The 15,462-nt window shown below is 43.1% G+C and overlaps 1 protein-coding gene and 1 non-coding gene across 2 annotated transcripts in view; one reads left to right on the top strand and one right to left on the bottom strand.

The window, feature by feature from the left end:
• The window catches only part of LOC129867486 (calmodulin-regulated spectrin-associated protein 2-like), a 97,400-nt gene extending 83,367 nt beyond the window's left edge, over positions 1-14,033 (bottom strand). The window contains exon 1 of the mRNA XM_055940926.1: positions 13,288-14,033. Coding sequence (XP_055796901.1) covers positions 13,288-13,429 — 142 coding nt within the window. The 5' untranslated portion in view covers positions 13,430-14,033. The remainder of the gene's footprint in view (positions 1-13,287) is intronic.
• trnap-ugg (transfer RNA proline (anticodon UGG)) lies at positions 8,409-8,484 on the top strand. Its single transcript has one exon. It is a non-coding gene; the product is annotated as a tRNA-Pro (tRNA).
• Positions 14,034-15,462: the final 1,429 nt, after the last annotated feature.

Below are 15,462 nucleotides of genomic sequence, written 5' to 3' on the forward strand. Positions count from 1 at the left end.
TTCAACCAACCTCACACCCTTCAACCAACCTCACACCCTTCAACCAACCTCACACCCTTCAACCACCCTCACACCCTTCAACCACCCTCACACCCTTCAACCAACCTCACACCCTTCAACCAACCTCACACCCTTCAACCACCCTCACACCCTTCAACCAACCTCACACCCTTCATCCACCCTCACACCCTTCAACCAACCTCACACCCTTCAACCAACCTCACACCCTTCATCCACCCTCACACCCTTCATCCACCCTCACACCCTTCATCCACCCTCACACCCTTCATCCACCCTCACACCCTTCATCCACCCTCACACCCTTCAACCAACCTCACACCCTTCAACCAACCTCACACCCTTCAACCAACCTCACACCCTTCATCCACCCTCACACCCTTCATCCACCCTCACACCCTTCATCCACCCTCACACCCTTCATCCACCCTCACACCCTTCATCCACCCTCACACCCTTCATCCACCCTCAACCCCTTCATCCACCCTCAACCCCTTCATCCACCCTCACACCCTTCAACCACCCTCACACCCTTCAACCACCCTCACACCCTTCATCCCCTTTATCCACCCTCACACCCTTCATCCACCCTCACACCCTTCATCCACCCTCACACCCTTCATCCACCCTCACACCCTTCAACCAACCTCACACCCTTCAACCAACCTCACACCCTTCAACCAACCTCACACCCTTCAACCAACCTCACACCCTTCAACCAACCTCACACCCTTCAACCAACCTCACACCCTTCATCCAACCTCACACCCTTCATCCACCCTCACACCCTTCATCCACCCTCACACCCTTCAACCACCCTCACACCCTTCATCCCCTTCATCCACCCTCACACCCTTCATCCACCCTCACACCCTTCATCCACCCTCACACCCTTCATCCACCCTCACACCCTTCATCCACCCTCACACCCTTCATCCACCCTCACACCCTTCATCCACCCTCACACCCTTCATCCACCCTCACACCCTTCATCCACCCTCACACCCTTCATCCACCCTCACACCCTTCATCCACCCTCACACCCTTCATCCACCCTCACACCACTCTGGGGATCATATTAGACAGGCCAAGTCAGCAGCTCATAACAGAGACACGCTATCTAATTAACAACAAGGTCACCAAAGGGTCCTCGAGGTAGAAATGGCTCTTAATTGCAGATCTAGGATCAGATTACCAACAGTCCTTACCTAAACCTTTAGCGGGATGAAGAATCAATCTGACCCTGTTTCAGTGTCATTTTAGCAAGCCAGATTTTTCTGAAATCGTTTTTTGTAGTTCGAAGATTAGCATTCCTGAAACATTAAATTGTTGACATTTAATATGATCTCTGAGAAATTGATTGCACCCAAATTGGCACTTTTAATGTACATCATTTTTATCATATTCAAATAATTACATCATATTCAAAAAATTCAGGACTGAGCAAATTTGAGGTCTGCTGTGAGCAAACTTGAATGTTGTGACAATTCTGTGCAACACTGAGAATGTACCCGCAGTAAGTTACAGTTTTAACTGTGGCCAAGTAGACTACTGTGGCTATTTGATCATAATGTAGGCCTACCAGAGTGGCCTACCATCGATGTGACTGAAAATGTTGTGTTGTTTGATGCAAAAAATACACTTTATAAAATAAAATGCATTATTATTCCCATACCATTATTACAGAGAATCAGTCAAATGATGCTACCTTCTGCCTATTGGCTAAGTAGCTTATTCAAGCCTGTCTCGAAATACAACACTGCCTCTTTAATACAAAAAAATGCTCTATAACTGGGCTAATAACTGACTAACTAGCAAAGGATAGAAACAAATGTGCACACATGGCGACATGCAGCTTTCACTTTGCTCTCAAAACAAGCACATCTACTCACGACCGCGCATGCTGTAAACACAGTCCAGTTCAAAGTGAATGGCCCAGTTCCATATATGGCAATGGTCTATTAACATATAGGCCTACTGCAGGTCTGACTGGTTATGGCGCACCTGTCTGTTTAGAGAACGGGCTGAGTAGTGCTTGTCATTGCAATAGAATCTTACTCCGATGTGTTCTGCCTACAACAAAATCTCTTGCATAGTTTCTGTATGTTGCACTGAACGTGGCTAATATTGTGTTGATTTGATCACAATTGCCACAGTAAAGGGAAAGGTTGCTGGTGTTAACAGGGAAAACTCTAGAACAATGGTCACCAACCTTTTCTGAGTCAAGATCGCTTTGAGTCAAAATGCAAGCCGAGATCTAGCGGTCAGATTTTTTAACGACTTACAAAACGTAAGCCTATGCAACATTAACCAATTAAAAACAGTTCTGTAGCAATGAGGTTTGTGCAGTAGACTATAGGCCCAATACAGTATCACTGCATATTGGCCTTGCTTGAATTGCCCTGCCAATGCATTGTTGTTCAGGACATTTTGTAAAATTATATTTCAAAATTTGAGGTAGGCTATATGATCACACCGGTAATAGATCCGTTGTTGTATTACTTGTGAAGCACAGCTGAATGAGCATACATTAAAATAATTTGCATTTTTTTTATGGGCTGATGGTGCCTGAATCTGATGGTCAGTCTCAGTGGAGGGAGAGAGCAGCAGACTGAGGGTCAGTCTCAGCGGAGGGAGAGAGCAGCAGACTGAGGGTCCGTCTCAGTGGAGGGAGAAGAGCAGCAGACTGATGGTCCGTCTCAGTGGAGGGAGAAGAGCAGCAGACTGATGGTCAGTCTCAGTGGAGGGAGAAGAGCAGCAGACTGATGGTCAGTCTCAGTGGAGGGAGAAGAGCAGCAGACTGAGGGTCCGCCAACATCCCTCTGCTCTCCCTTTCCTCCGCTGATGGCGAAACGAGTCGCATCGCATTATTCCTGCGTCATGCACAAATTCATGTTGTTCCTCCTATTTACAGAGAAAGTGATCCTTAGTTCGACCATTTAAAAAAAACAAGCACACATAAAGCTTGAAAAAGCCATGCATGCACATTAATAAAATCATGGAGGATAACACACAATAAAGTCTGGGTCTTATTTCCATTGTGGTCCTCTTGAGACAAGATGGCTGGACAAGATCCAACACAGTATGGCAGTGAAATAATAAAACAAAAACAGAGAAGAAGAACATCTATCTCATCATTCCAGTTACAGTAAAGGGATAACTCATATGGGCACAGAAGACATCAAACATATTTTTACTATATTTTTAAAGTCTTCAAACGGTAAAAGTCCCAAACATACACTGTTTACTGTTTTGTATTGGTATTGGGTTAAATGGTAAATACCACTACATATAAGAGATATTTTCTAAACATTTTAATGAAAAACATACAATGTATTATAATTGTACTATTTTATTTATTTATTGTCACAACATTTTACTCACTAGCCCATTTCTCCATCAAAGTTTGGAGCTTGTAGGAAAAGTCTTTATATGAGAATTGCGCAGAAAGCACTCTCAGACAGCTTCCATTTGTTGGACTTTTCAAGGAGTTGGGTTGAAGCACTGGGTTACTAAGTGAAGGACAAACCGAATTGCTTTTATTGAGGACACTTGAGTTGCGCAGCGGTCTAAGGCACTGCATCTCAGTGCAAGAGGCGTCACTACAGTCCCTGGTTCGGATCCAGGCTGTATCACAACCGGCTGTGATTGAGAATCCCATAGGGCGGCACACAATTGGCCCAGCGTCGTCCGTGTTTGGCCGGGGTAGGCCGTCATTGTAAATAAGAATTTGTTCTTAACTGACTTGCCTAGTTAAATAAAAAATATTTTTAAAAAGGATTGGATTGACCACATAATTGAGCCCACCATTTATTTTCATCATGAGCAAAAGCTATTGGTTTTCTAACCAAAGTTGCAAAGAAAGAACTGATGGTCCAAATCGAATGTTAGGTACTATATTTGTGGTAGATTATATGAATTCTATAAATAAATAAAAATAGCCAATTTGGGTGCAATCCATTAGCTTGACTTCTCAGAGATTAAATTATATTTCAACAAAATAATGCTTCTGGAATGCTAATCTTATCTTGTTTCTAACTACAGAAACGATTTCAGAACAATCTGATATGGTGGGTGTTTAAATCCTCTTGTGCTTATTGAGGTGGAATGACTCCGTGGTTATATTTGGGGCAACTCCTTGGCCTGCGCCTTGAGAAGAAGCAAACTGACCAACAGAGAACCAGTGGTGGAAAAAGTACCCAACTGTCACACTTGATTAAAAGTAAAAGATTCCTTAAAAGAAAATGACTCAAGTAAAAAAGTGAAAGTCACCCAGTAAAATACTACTTGAGAAAAAGTATAAAAGTATTTGGTTTTAAATATACTTAAGTATCAAAAGTAAATGTAATCGCTAAAATATGCTTAAGTATCAAAAGTATAAATCATTTCAAATTCCTTATGTTAACCCAGATGGCACAATTTTCTTGTTTTTAACATTTACAGATAGCCAGGGGCACACGTCAACAGTCAGACATAATTTACAAATGAAGCATTTGTGTTTAGTGAGTCTGCCAGATCAGAGGCAGTAGCGATGACCAGGGATGTTCTCTGGATAAGTGCGTGAATTAGACAATTTTCCTGTCCTACAAAGCATTCAAAATGTAACGAGTCTTTTGTCTGTAGGGAAAATGTAAGGAGTAAAAAGTACATTATTTTCTTCAGGAATGTAGTGGAGTAAAAGTTGTCAAAAATATAAATAGTAAATATACAGATACCCCAAAAAACTACTTAGGTAGTACTTTAAATTATTTTTACTTAAGTGCTTTACACCACTTCAGAGGACCAATCGGAGGGGTGGACGTGGCTCCCAGAGGTGAGGACAGTTAATAAAGGTTAGGGCTGGGCCTAGAGTCCTTTGAGACGATGACACCATAATGCCCACCTTGATCAAATAATCTACATTGACAAGGGACAGCCTACTCCTCTCTCACTGGACCTGCTGGATAGGACGACGAGCCAGATAGGATAGTATAAATAGTAGCATTCACAAAGGCGTAAAGGGAAAAAACAGAACTCCCTACTTGTCAATAGGTCACTTTAGGTAAGTCTCAAGTATAACAGGGCGAGTCTAACTCAAGTCCTCAAGTCTCTGACCTCTCTTACCTCAAGTCTCTGACCTCAAGTATAACAGGGCTAGTCTGAGTCAAGTCCTCAAGTCTCTGACCTCTCTTACCTCAAGTCTCTGACCTCAAGTCTCTGACCTCAAGTATAACAGGGCGAGTCTGAGTCAAGTCTCTGACCTCTCTGACCTCAAGTCTCTGACCTCAAGTCTCTGACCTCTCTGACCTCAAGTCTCTGACCTCAAGTCTCTGACCTCAAGTCTCTGACCTCAAGTATAACAGGGCGAGTCTGAGTCAAGTCTCTGACCTCTCTGACCTCAAGTCTCTGACCTCAAGTATAACAGGGCGAGTCTGAGTCAAGTCCTCAAGTCTCTGACCTCAAGTATAACAGGGCGAGTCTGAGTCAAGTCTCTGACCTCAAGTCTCTGACCTCAAGTATAACAGGGCGAGTCTGAGTCAAGTCTCTGACCTCAAGTCTCTGACCTCAAGTATAACAGGGCGAGTCTGAGTCAAGTCCTCAAGTCTCTGACCTCAAGTATAACAGGGCGAGTCTGAGTCAAGTCTCTGACCTCTCTGACCTCAAGTCTCTGACCTCAAGTATAACAGGGCGAGTCTGAGTCAAGTCTCTGACCTCAAGTCTCTGACCTCAAGTCTCTGACCTCAAGTATAACAGGGCGAGTCTGAGTCAAGTCTCTGACCTCAAGTCTCTGACCTCAAGTATAACAGGGCGAGTCTGAGTCAAGTCTCTGACCTCTCTGACCTCAAGTCTCTGACCTCAAGTATAACAGGGCGAGTCTGAGTCAAGTCTCTGACCTCAAGTCTCTGACCTCAAGTATAACAGGGCGAGTCTGAGTCAAGTCCTCAAGTCTCTGACCTCAAGTATAACAGGGCGAGTCTGAGTCAAGTCTCTGACCTCTCTGACCTCAAGTCTCTGACCTCAAGTATAACAGGGCGAGTCTGAGTCAAGTCTCTGACCTCTCTGACCTCAAGTCTCTGACCTCAAGTATAACAGGGCGAGTCTGAGTCAAGTCTCTGACCTCAAGTCTCTGACCTCAAGTATAACAGGGCGAGTCTGAGTCAAGTCTCTGACCTCTCTGACCTCAAGTCTCTGACCTCAAGTCTCTGACCTCAAGTATAACAGGGCGAGTCTGAGTAAAGTCTCTGTCCTCAAGTCTCTGACCTCAAGTATAACAGGGCGAGTCTGAGTCAAGTCTCTGACCTCTCTGACCTCAAGTCTCTGACCTCAAGTATAACAGGGCGAGTCTGAGTCAAGTTCTCAAGTCTCTGACCTCAAGTATAACAGGGCGAGTCTGAGTCAAGTCTCTGACCTCAAGTCTCTGACCTCAAGTATAACAGGGCGAGTCTGAGTCAAGTCTCTGACCTCTCTGACCTCAAGTCTCTGACCTCAAGTCTCTGACCTCAAGTATAACAGGGCGAGTCTGAGTAAAGTCTCTGTCCTCAAGTCTCTGACCTCAAGTATAACAGGGCGAGTCTGAGTCAAGTCTCTGACCTCTCTGACCTCAAGTCTCTGACCTCAAGTATAACAGGGCGAGTCTGAGTCAAGTTCTCAAGTCTCTGACCTCAAGTATAACAGGGCGAGTCTGAGTCAAGTCTCTGACCTCAAGTCTCTGACCTCAAGTATAACAGGGCGAGTCTGAGTCAAGTCCTCAAGTCTCTGACCTCAAGTATAACAGGGCGAGTCTGAGTCAAGTCCTCAAGTCTCTGACCTCTCTTACCTCAAGTCTCTGAACTCAAGTCTCTGACCTCAAGTATAACAGGGCGAGTCTGAGTCAAGTCTCTGACCTCTCTGACCTCAAGTCTCTGACCTCAAGTATAACAGGGCGAGTCTGAGTCATGTCTCTGACCTCAAGTCTCTGACCTCAAGTCTCTGACCTCAAGTATAACAGGGCGAGTCTGAGTCAAGTCTCTGACCTCTCTGACCTCAAGTCTCTGACCTCAAGTATAACAGGGCGAGTCTGAGTCAAGTCCTCAAGTCTCTGACCTCAAGTATAACAGGGCGAGTCTGAGTCAAGTCTCTGACCTCAAGTATAACAGGGCGAGTCTGAGTCAAGTCTCTGACCTCTCTGACCTCAAGTCTCTGACCTCTCTGACCTCAAGTACTGAGCAGAACTGCATTATATGTTCCACACAGGTTACCATTGAAATCCGACACCGAAATCTGAAATATTCCAGATTCATTATATCTCTCTCTGTGTGTGTGTGTGTGTGTGTGTGTGTGTGTGTGTGTGTATGTATGTATGTATATATATATATAAATATGTGTGTGCTCTCAAAACTCTGCTTAATTGCTTATGTGCCTGAAAGTATTCTGAGCGTTAGCAGTGTACGCTGGGATCTGAAGACCAGATCTGCCTCTCTACCTTTGGGAACATGAGACCGTATTTTTGGAATCATCCCATTTCATTCAGACCCAATTGAAAATACAGTACACGGAGGGATCTGGTTAGAAGCTCATGTAGTGTATTTTCCAATATTACAAAGCAACAAAACCTAAAAAAAAAAATCATCTCACTGGCAACTGCAGTAGAATATTCTGCCTGTCCGAAGCCCCGAATCCAACTGCATCACCCTTGGTCAAGGGGCCGATTGTATCAAGTGTCTCAAAGTAGGAGTGCTGATTCAGGGTCAGATTTTACTTTTAGAGCACAATGAATCAAATTATAAAGGATAAAGGGGACTTGATTACTCCTTCACTGAGGTGCTCGATACATATAGCCCCAATCAAATTGGTGAAATGAATTAAAAAACAAGGCTGTAGTGAGTGTCCTCAGGTATGAGGATATATTTGACTGTTCTACTATGCTACAGTGTCTAGATCTGTGTCGGTCTTTATGAATAACAGCTAAGATGATCTGTTCAGTTAGTCAAAGGAATACAAAAACACATGTCTTGTCGGGGTTGTGCTAGATTCAAAGCGCAGTTGTTTTAGGAGTGCTTACGCCACGTGCAAGTCTCCATTACACATCTGCCTTTCTTTTTCCCCCAGATCTAATAGTCAACGTAGTGCATTAAAAACACAAGCACAACAGAGGGCAAATTAAATACGACCAGGGCACGTACTCACAAAGAGTCTAAGTGAAGGAGTGCTGATGTAGGATCAGTTTTTCCTTTAAGAGCATAATGAATACACTTATAAAAGGACAGGGGGGACCTGATCCTAGATCAGCACACCAAGGCTACTTTGAGACGCTATTTGAATACGGACCCAGCTTTTCATGACAACAGCTGGAGTTTGAATGAGATTGATTTACTGGCAGTTACTCTCTGAATCGTATGCTTGTTTATTAGATGTGTGTCATGTAACTTTCTGGTCCCGTGTGGCTCAGTTGGTAGAGCATGGTGCTTGGAACGCCAGGGTTGTTGGTTCGACTCCCACGGGGGACCAGTGGGAAAAGAGTGTCTTTTAAATGACAAAAAATGTAAACGTAAGTGCGTTAAATGTTGCATTCATAGAGTATTCAGACACCCTTGACTTTTTCCACATTTTGTTACGTTACACCTTTATTCTTTCTCATCAGTCTATACACAATAACAAAGCAAAAACAGGATTAGATTTTTTTTTGCAAATTTATAATAAATAACAACTGAAAAGACATTTACATAAGTATTCAGACCCTTTACTCAGTACGTTGTTGAAGCACCTTTGGCAGCGATTACAGCCTCGAGTCTTCTTGGGTATGATGCTACAAGTTTGGGACACCTGTATTTGGGGAGTTTCTCCCATTCTTCTCTGTAGATCCTCTCAAGTTCTGTCAGGTTGGGTGGGGAGTGCCGCTGCACATGTATTTTTAGGTCTCTAAAGAGATGTTAGATCGGGTTCAAGTCTGGGCTCTGGCTGGGCCACTCAAGTACATTCAGAGACTTGTCCAGAAGCCCCTCCTGCGTTGTCTTGGCTGTGCTTAGGGTCGTTGTCCTGTTGGAAGGTGAACCTTCGACCCAGTCTGAGATCCCGAGTGCTCTGGAGCAGGTTTTCATCAAGGATCTCTTTTTACTTTGCTTTGTTCATCTTTCCTTCGAGCCTGACTAGTCTCCTAGTCCCTGCCATTGAAAAAACATCCCCACAGCATGATGCTGCCACCACCATGCTTTCCCTTAGGGATGGTGCCAGGTTTCCTCAAGACGTGACGCTTGGCATTCAGGCCAAAGAGTTCAATATTGATTTCATCAGACCAGAGAATCTTGTTTTTCAGGGTCTGAGAGTCCTTTAGGTGTATTTTAGAAAAATTCCAAATCGGGCTGTCACTTTTATTGAGTGCCGGCTTCCGTCTGGTCATTCTACCATAAAGGCCTGGTTGGTGGAGTGCTGCAGAGATGGTTGTCCTTCTGGAAGGTTCTCCCATCTCCACAGAGGAAATCTGGAGCTCTGTCAGATTGATCATCATGTTCTTGGTCACCTCCCAGACCAATCTCCCCCGATTGCTCAGTTTAGCCAGGTGGCCAGCTCTAGGAAGAGTCATGGTGGTTCCAAACTTCTTCCATTTAAGAATAATGGAGACCACTGTGTTCTTGGGGACCTTCAATGGTGCAGACATTTTTTGGTACCCTTCACCAGATCTGTGCTTCAACACAATTCCTTCGAACTCATGGCTTGGTTTTTGCTCTGACATGCACTGTCAACTATGGGACCTTATATAGACAGGCATGTGCCTTTTCAAATCATGTCCAAACAATTGAATTTACCACAGGTGGACTCCAATCAAGTTGTAGAAACATCTCAAGGATGATCAATGGAAACAGGATACACCTGAGCTCAATTTCTAGTCTCATAGCAGAGGGTCTGAATACTTATGTAAATAAGGTATTTCTGTTTTGCAAACATTTTCTAAAAACCTGTTTTCCCTTTGTCATTATGGGGTATTTTGTGTAGATTGAAGAGGAAAAAATAATAATTTAATCAATTTTAGAATAAGGCTGTAAACGTAACAAAATGTGGAAAAAGTCATGGGGTCTGAATACTTTGCAAGTGCACTGTATCTTTACAACTTCTAACATCTCACTACATATCAAACGTTATGTTAGTGAACAATGGTTATTATATCTAGTCCAACTATTAAAGTCTCATTTCAGACATTAGCTTTGTATCTGAGGAGACATGCAGACCCCATACATCTCCTTACATTTCCTTACATTTGGCTCCTTCACCTTTAAAAAAAAAAAACTTTATTTAACTAGGCAAGTCATTCTTATTTTCAATGACGGCCTAGGAAGAGGGGGTTAACTGCCTTGTTCAGGGGCAGAACGACAGATTTTTGTCAACTCAGGGATTTGATCTTGCAACCTTTTGGTTAGAGCTGCTGTTGCTGGATCGAATCCCAGAGCTGACAAGGTCGTTGTGCCCCTGAGCAAGGCAGTTCCGGGTGCCGTGTACGTCAATTTAAGGCAGCCCACCGCACCTCTCTGATTCAGATGGGTTGGGTTAAATGCGGTAGACACATTTCAGTGGAATGCATTCAGTTGTACAACTGACTAGGTATCCCCCTTTCCCTATACAACTGACTAGGTATCCCCCCTTTCCCTATACAACTGACTAGGTATCCCCCCTTTCCCTATACAACTGACTAGGTATCCCCCCTTTCCCTATACAACTGACTAGGTATCCCCCCTTTCCCTATACAACTGACTAGGTATCCCCCCTTTCCCTATACAACTGACTAGGTATCCCCCCTTTCCCTATACAACTGACTAGGTATCCCCCCCTTTCCCTATACAACTGACTAGGTATCCCCCCCTTTCCCTATACAACTGACTAGGTATCCCCCCTTTCCCTATACAACTGACTAGGTATCCCCCCTTTCCCTATACAACTGACTAGGTATCCCCCCTTTCCCTATACAACTGACTAGGTATCCCCCCTTTCCCTATACAACTGACTAGGTATCCCTCCTTTCCCTATACAACTGACTAGGTATCCCCCCTTTCCCTATACAACTGACTAGGTATCCCCCCTTTCCCTATACAACTGACTAGGTATCCCCCCTTTCCCTATACAACTGACTAGGTATCCCCCCTTTCCCTATACAACTGACTAGGTATCCCCCCTTTCCCTATACAACTGACTAGGTATCCCCCCTCTCCCTATACAACTGACTAGGTATCCCCCCTCTCCCTATACAACTGACTAGGTATCCCCCCTCTCCCTATACAACTGACTAGGTATCCCCCCTCTCCCTATACAACTGACTAGGTATCCCCCCTCTCCCTATACAACTGACTAGGTATCCCCCCTCTCCCTATACAACTGACTAGGTATCCCCCCTTTCCCTATACAACTGACTAGGTATCCCCCTTTCCCTATACAACTGACTAGGTATCCCCCCTTTCCAACTGACTAGGTATCCCCCTTTCCAACTGACTAGGTATCCCCCTTTCCCTATACAACTGACTAGGTATCCCCCTTTCCCTATACAACTGACTAGGTATCCCCCCACAGGGTAGCCTAGTGGTTAGAGCGTTGGACTAATAACCACTAGACTACCTGCCACCCCAACTACTATGTTCCCTTCAGTAAAGCAATCTCTGCATCTGCTCTATGGCCTTTAATAAACAGTAGCCTTGAGTACACGGAGTAGGCTATACAACACAATCATCCTTTAGGCAAACTGCTGGCTATTACCAAACCCAAAACCAAGGATCAAAACAGATCAAATAAGAGAGTATAAGATATGAAGTACTTTCTCCCAGAACATGTGTTGTTAGAACTGCTTTCAAAGGTCACATATTGTCCCCTTGACTATGAGGCTTATAGCAATACTACATGTCTTGGAATGAAACTCAAGGTGCAGTAATTAAAATGTATCAAAAAGACCTCTAGAGCCAGATTCCCAGGCACAGATGAAGCTGAGACTAAAATGCTCTTTCAGTGGAGAATCTCGATTTGAACATATTTTTTAGCCCAGGTCTACTCTCAATCTGTATCCGGGAAACCAGACCCTCAAGTACCTCTTGACCAGCTTCAAGCTACATTCTACATCATTGAGCTGGGCCTTGCTTCACAGAAGAGTCAGGAGATCTCTAATCTGGTCATCAGTGACCATTGGGACTCAATGCAGTTTAGAGCAATGGGGTGAGGTGGAAAACAATTGGATTGTGATGATTCACATCTAATGGGGTTTGTACACCCCCCTAAAAAGTGACAAAAGGTTTGTCTTCAGATTCAAATTTATATCCAAATGAATTTATATTACCACCACATAAAACTGTTGTCTTTGTTGACAGTCATTGAAAATAAGAATTTGTTCTTAACTGACTTGCCTAGTTAAATAAAGTTTTTTTTTTTTTTTTTTTACGGTGAAGGAGCCAAATGTAAGGAAATGTATGGGGTCTACATGTCTCCTCAGATACAAAGCTAATGTCTGATATGAGACTTTAATAGTTGGACTAGATATAATAACCATTGTTCACTGACATAACGTTTGATATGTAGTAAGATGTTAGAAGTTGTAAAGATACAGTGCAAATGGCTATCCAAACATAGCCATTTTTGTTACTATGGTGATAGTCACAAGAGTCACATTTGAGGCTAATACTGTAAGTAGGTCTACTGTAGATATAACCACCAATGTGAACCTGAGTATCACCGTTATCATTACTGTTAGACATAATAATATGCTCTTACTATAGAGGCTTACTGATAACCATGGTAACAACTATAACCATGGTAACAACTATAACCATTTGATAGTGAATGTAGGATGGCATCGTCAGCCATCTAGGTCTGATATTATGGTGTGGGTGGTGTCATACTCACGAGTCACAGCTCTCAAGCAGGATACATTCACAATCAGTGGCATTGCATTGCTTCACACCCTCATGTTTATAGCCCAGTGCCAATGAACTGAACTGAACTAGATAATAATTGATCATGCAGCTGTTCTGGTTCTTAATTAGCAGAGGTCTATTTGAGAATGGTGCCTGTTTGGTTTGGATGGATGCTTCTCCTCTTAGGGGAATCTAAATACATTGGTTTTACAGTGTATTTATATAAATACTACATGCACATCAATTGCACTTTAATAATGCATATCTTGTTAGCTTGAATGGTGTGGTGTGTGTGTTATTTGTATAGCTGAGCTATAATATTGCAAAGGAGAAAACAGCCACATTGCTGACAAATGTGTTTGATAAAAGAAATAGACGTAATTATTGACAAAGTAAATGAAACCATGCTATTTATAAACATAACACTTACCTGTCCCAAATGCTTTGGCCACCAGCCACGTGAGGCTACAGTAGATTTTTGCTCGAGAACAATCATAGTGATCAGAAGACTTTATTGCGGGAACAATAAAGGTATTTTTAATTTCCCTGGCGTCCGTCACTTCACCCATCATAACACTCTGAAGTGTCAACAGCCTTCGGCAAACCCAATGATGACTAACTATGTAGCAATAGAAGTCGATGACATCCCACCAAAGGAATTGAATGCGCCAAACGTTACTTGATTTGCCAGCCTTCAATTGCCTATGTAAATGTACAATTCGTTGGAAGAGACATGGAGAGTTGACCGCAAACCATCGGTATGGTATTGTCTAACTCCTCTGAGTCAATATGAATAGTGGAATTAGCGACTCTGCCTGTATTTTTCAGCCATTCTGCTGCTACCTGGGTTGTAATCATTAGTCCAAACAGAGTTTCTATTGGAGAAATTCAGGTAGGTCCCTCCCCGTTTCGTTCCGTTTGCTTACTTTTAAGAAAAGTTTTGCAACAGATCCGCGTAATGAATACGCCCCAGTTTAAATGGGGTTCGCCTAATAGCTGTCAACCTATTTCAGAAGAATCTCACTGAGGAAGGCGCATATTTCCTTCAGATAGAGAGAAAAAACATTCCGATTCCCATTCAAGTCTTTGTTTTCAAACACAAGTTGGTTCCCCTCTGCTTTTCCTCGCTTGTTGCGGTTCTCCTGCCGCACTGTGGCTCAGAAAGTGCTGCACTATTGCGCGTGCGCGTATCATCCAGTAACTTCTGCACAACATCAAAAGAGGCCAGCATGCTTTCACTACAGTTAGAAATTGGACGAAATCTACGCATCGCATACATAACTTGATTTGTTTGGATAAAATGCGTATGTTCTGTCTGTTTATATGTAAAATGCATCCCTGGATAGATAAACATTATAACTTTAACCAATTAAATAGATTCGCCTGTCGAGAGTTTGGGACTATACGGTTCTATCTGCAAAAAGATGATTCTGAGATAATTGGCTTTAAAGTTCCAAACCCTCATTGATTTGAATGGTGTCAGCTATTTTTATAATGTATTCTTTTGAACTTAACATACAATTGGGGGTATTTAGAGTCAAATGTAGTTAGAGAACATTGAACAGAACAAGGATATATCAATAACTTAAGTTTGGACAAAAATTCAGATACAACCTTGATGAATTTGCTTAATAATTTGTGGTGGGTCAGCCTTATATTGTCAGTTGCAAGTATTTACATTATATATAATGCATCATTCCTTTATTATGTGGATTTGTAGTCCTAATATGCATCGTCATTGATACAATTAGGCTAGTTGAATTCAACATTATTCATTGTGTCAGAGCTGCTAGGAGTACTGGGTGGAGGAGTCAAGCGCAGAGAGCAGGTATTCAAGAACGTGGATTTATTTCCAGTGGACAGGGAAAATGATCCTGCCCAAAACACACGGGCGCATGAAAATACCAGTCCAAACACACAGGACTAAACTGTCCGGAAAAATATAAAATCCACATAACAATCCAACACCAAATAACAGAGAAACAAGCCCGCAGGCTTACTGCCCTTAAATAGCCTACCCCCCAAACTAAACTCAAAACAGGTGCACCCAATCAGCCCAAACTAACAGAAACAAAAAGAAAAGAATCGATGGCAGCCGAGCGCCGCCCGAACAGGAAGAGGCACCATCTTCGGCGGGATTCGTGACACATTGAAACCACTTCGATGTGAGATGTGCAGCTATGTCAACATGTCAATTTACTTCTGACATGTTTGTAAATCAATCCAATGTATTTATAAAGCCCTTCTTACATCAGCTGATATCTCAAAGTGCTGTACAGAAACCCAGCCTAAAATAATGTTCTGATATAATCTCCACCCGGCACAGCCAGAAGAGGACTGGCCACCCCTCATAGCCTGGTTCCTCTCTAGGTTTCTTCCTAGGTTTTGGCTTTTCTAGGGAGTTTTTCCTAGCCACCGTGCTTCTACACCTGCATTGCTTGCTGTTTGGAGTTTTAGGCTGGGTTTCTGTACAGCACTTCGAGATATTAGCTGATGTACGAAGGGCTATATAAAATAAACTTGATTTGATTTTATTTAACCCCACCCACTTTGCCAAAGCACAGCCCCCACACCACTAGAGGGACATCTACAACCACCAACTCAC

Source organism: Salvelinus fontinalis, chromosome 12, assembly GCF_029448725.1.
Source record: "Salvelinus fontinalis isolate EN_2023a chromosome 12, ASM2944872v1, whole genome shotgun sequence".
Lineage (NCBI taxonomy): Eukaryota > Metazoa > Chordata > Actinopteri > Salmoniformes > Salmonidae > Salvelinus > Salvelinus fontinalis.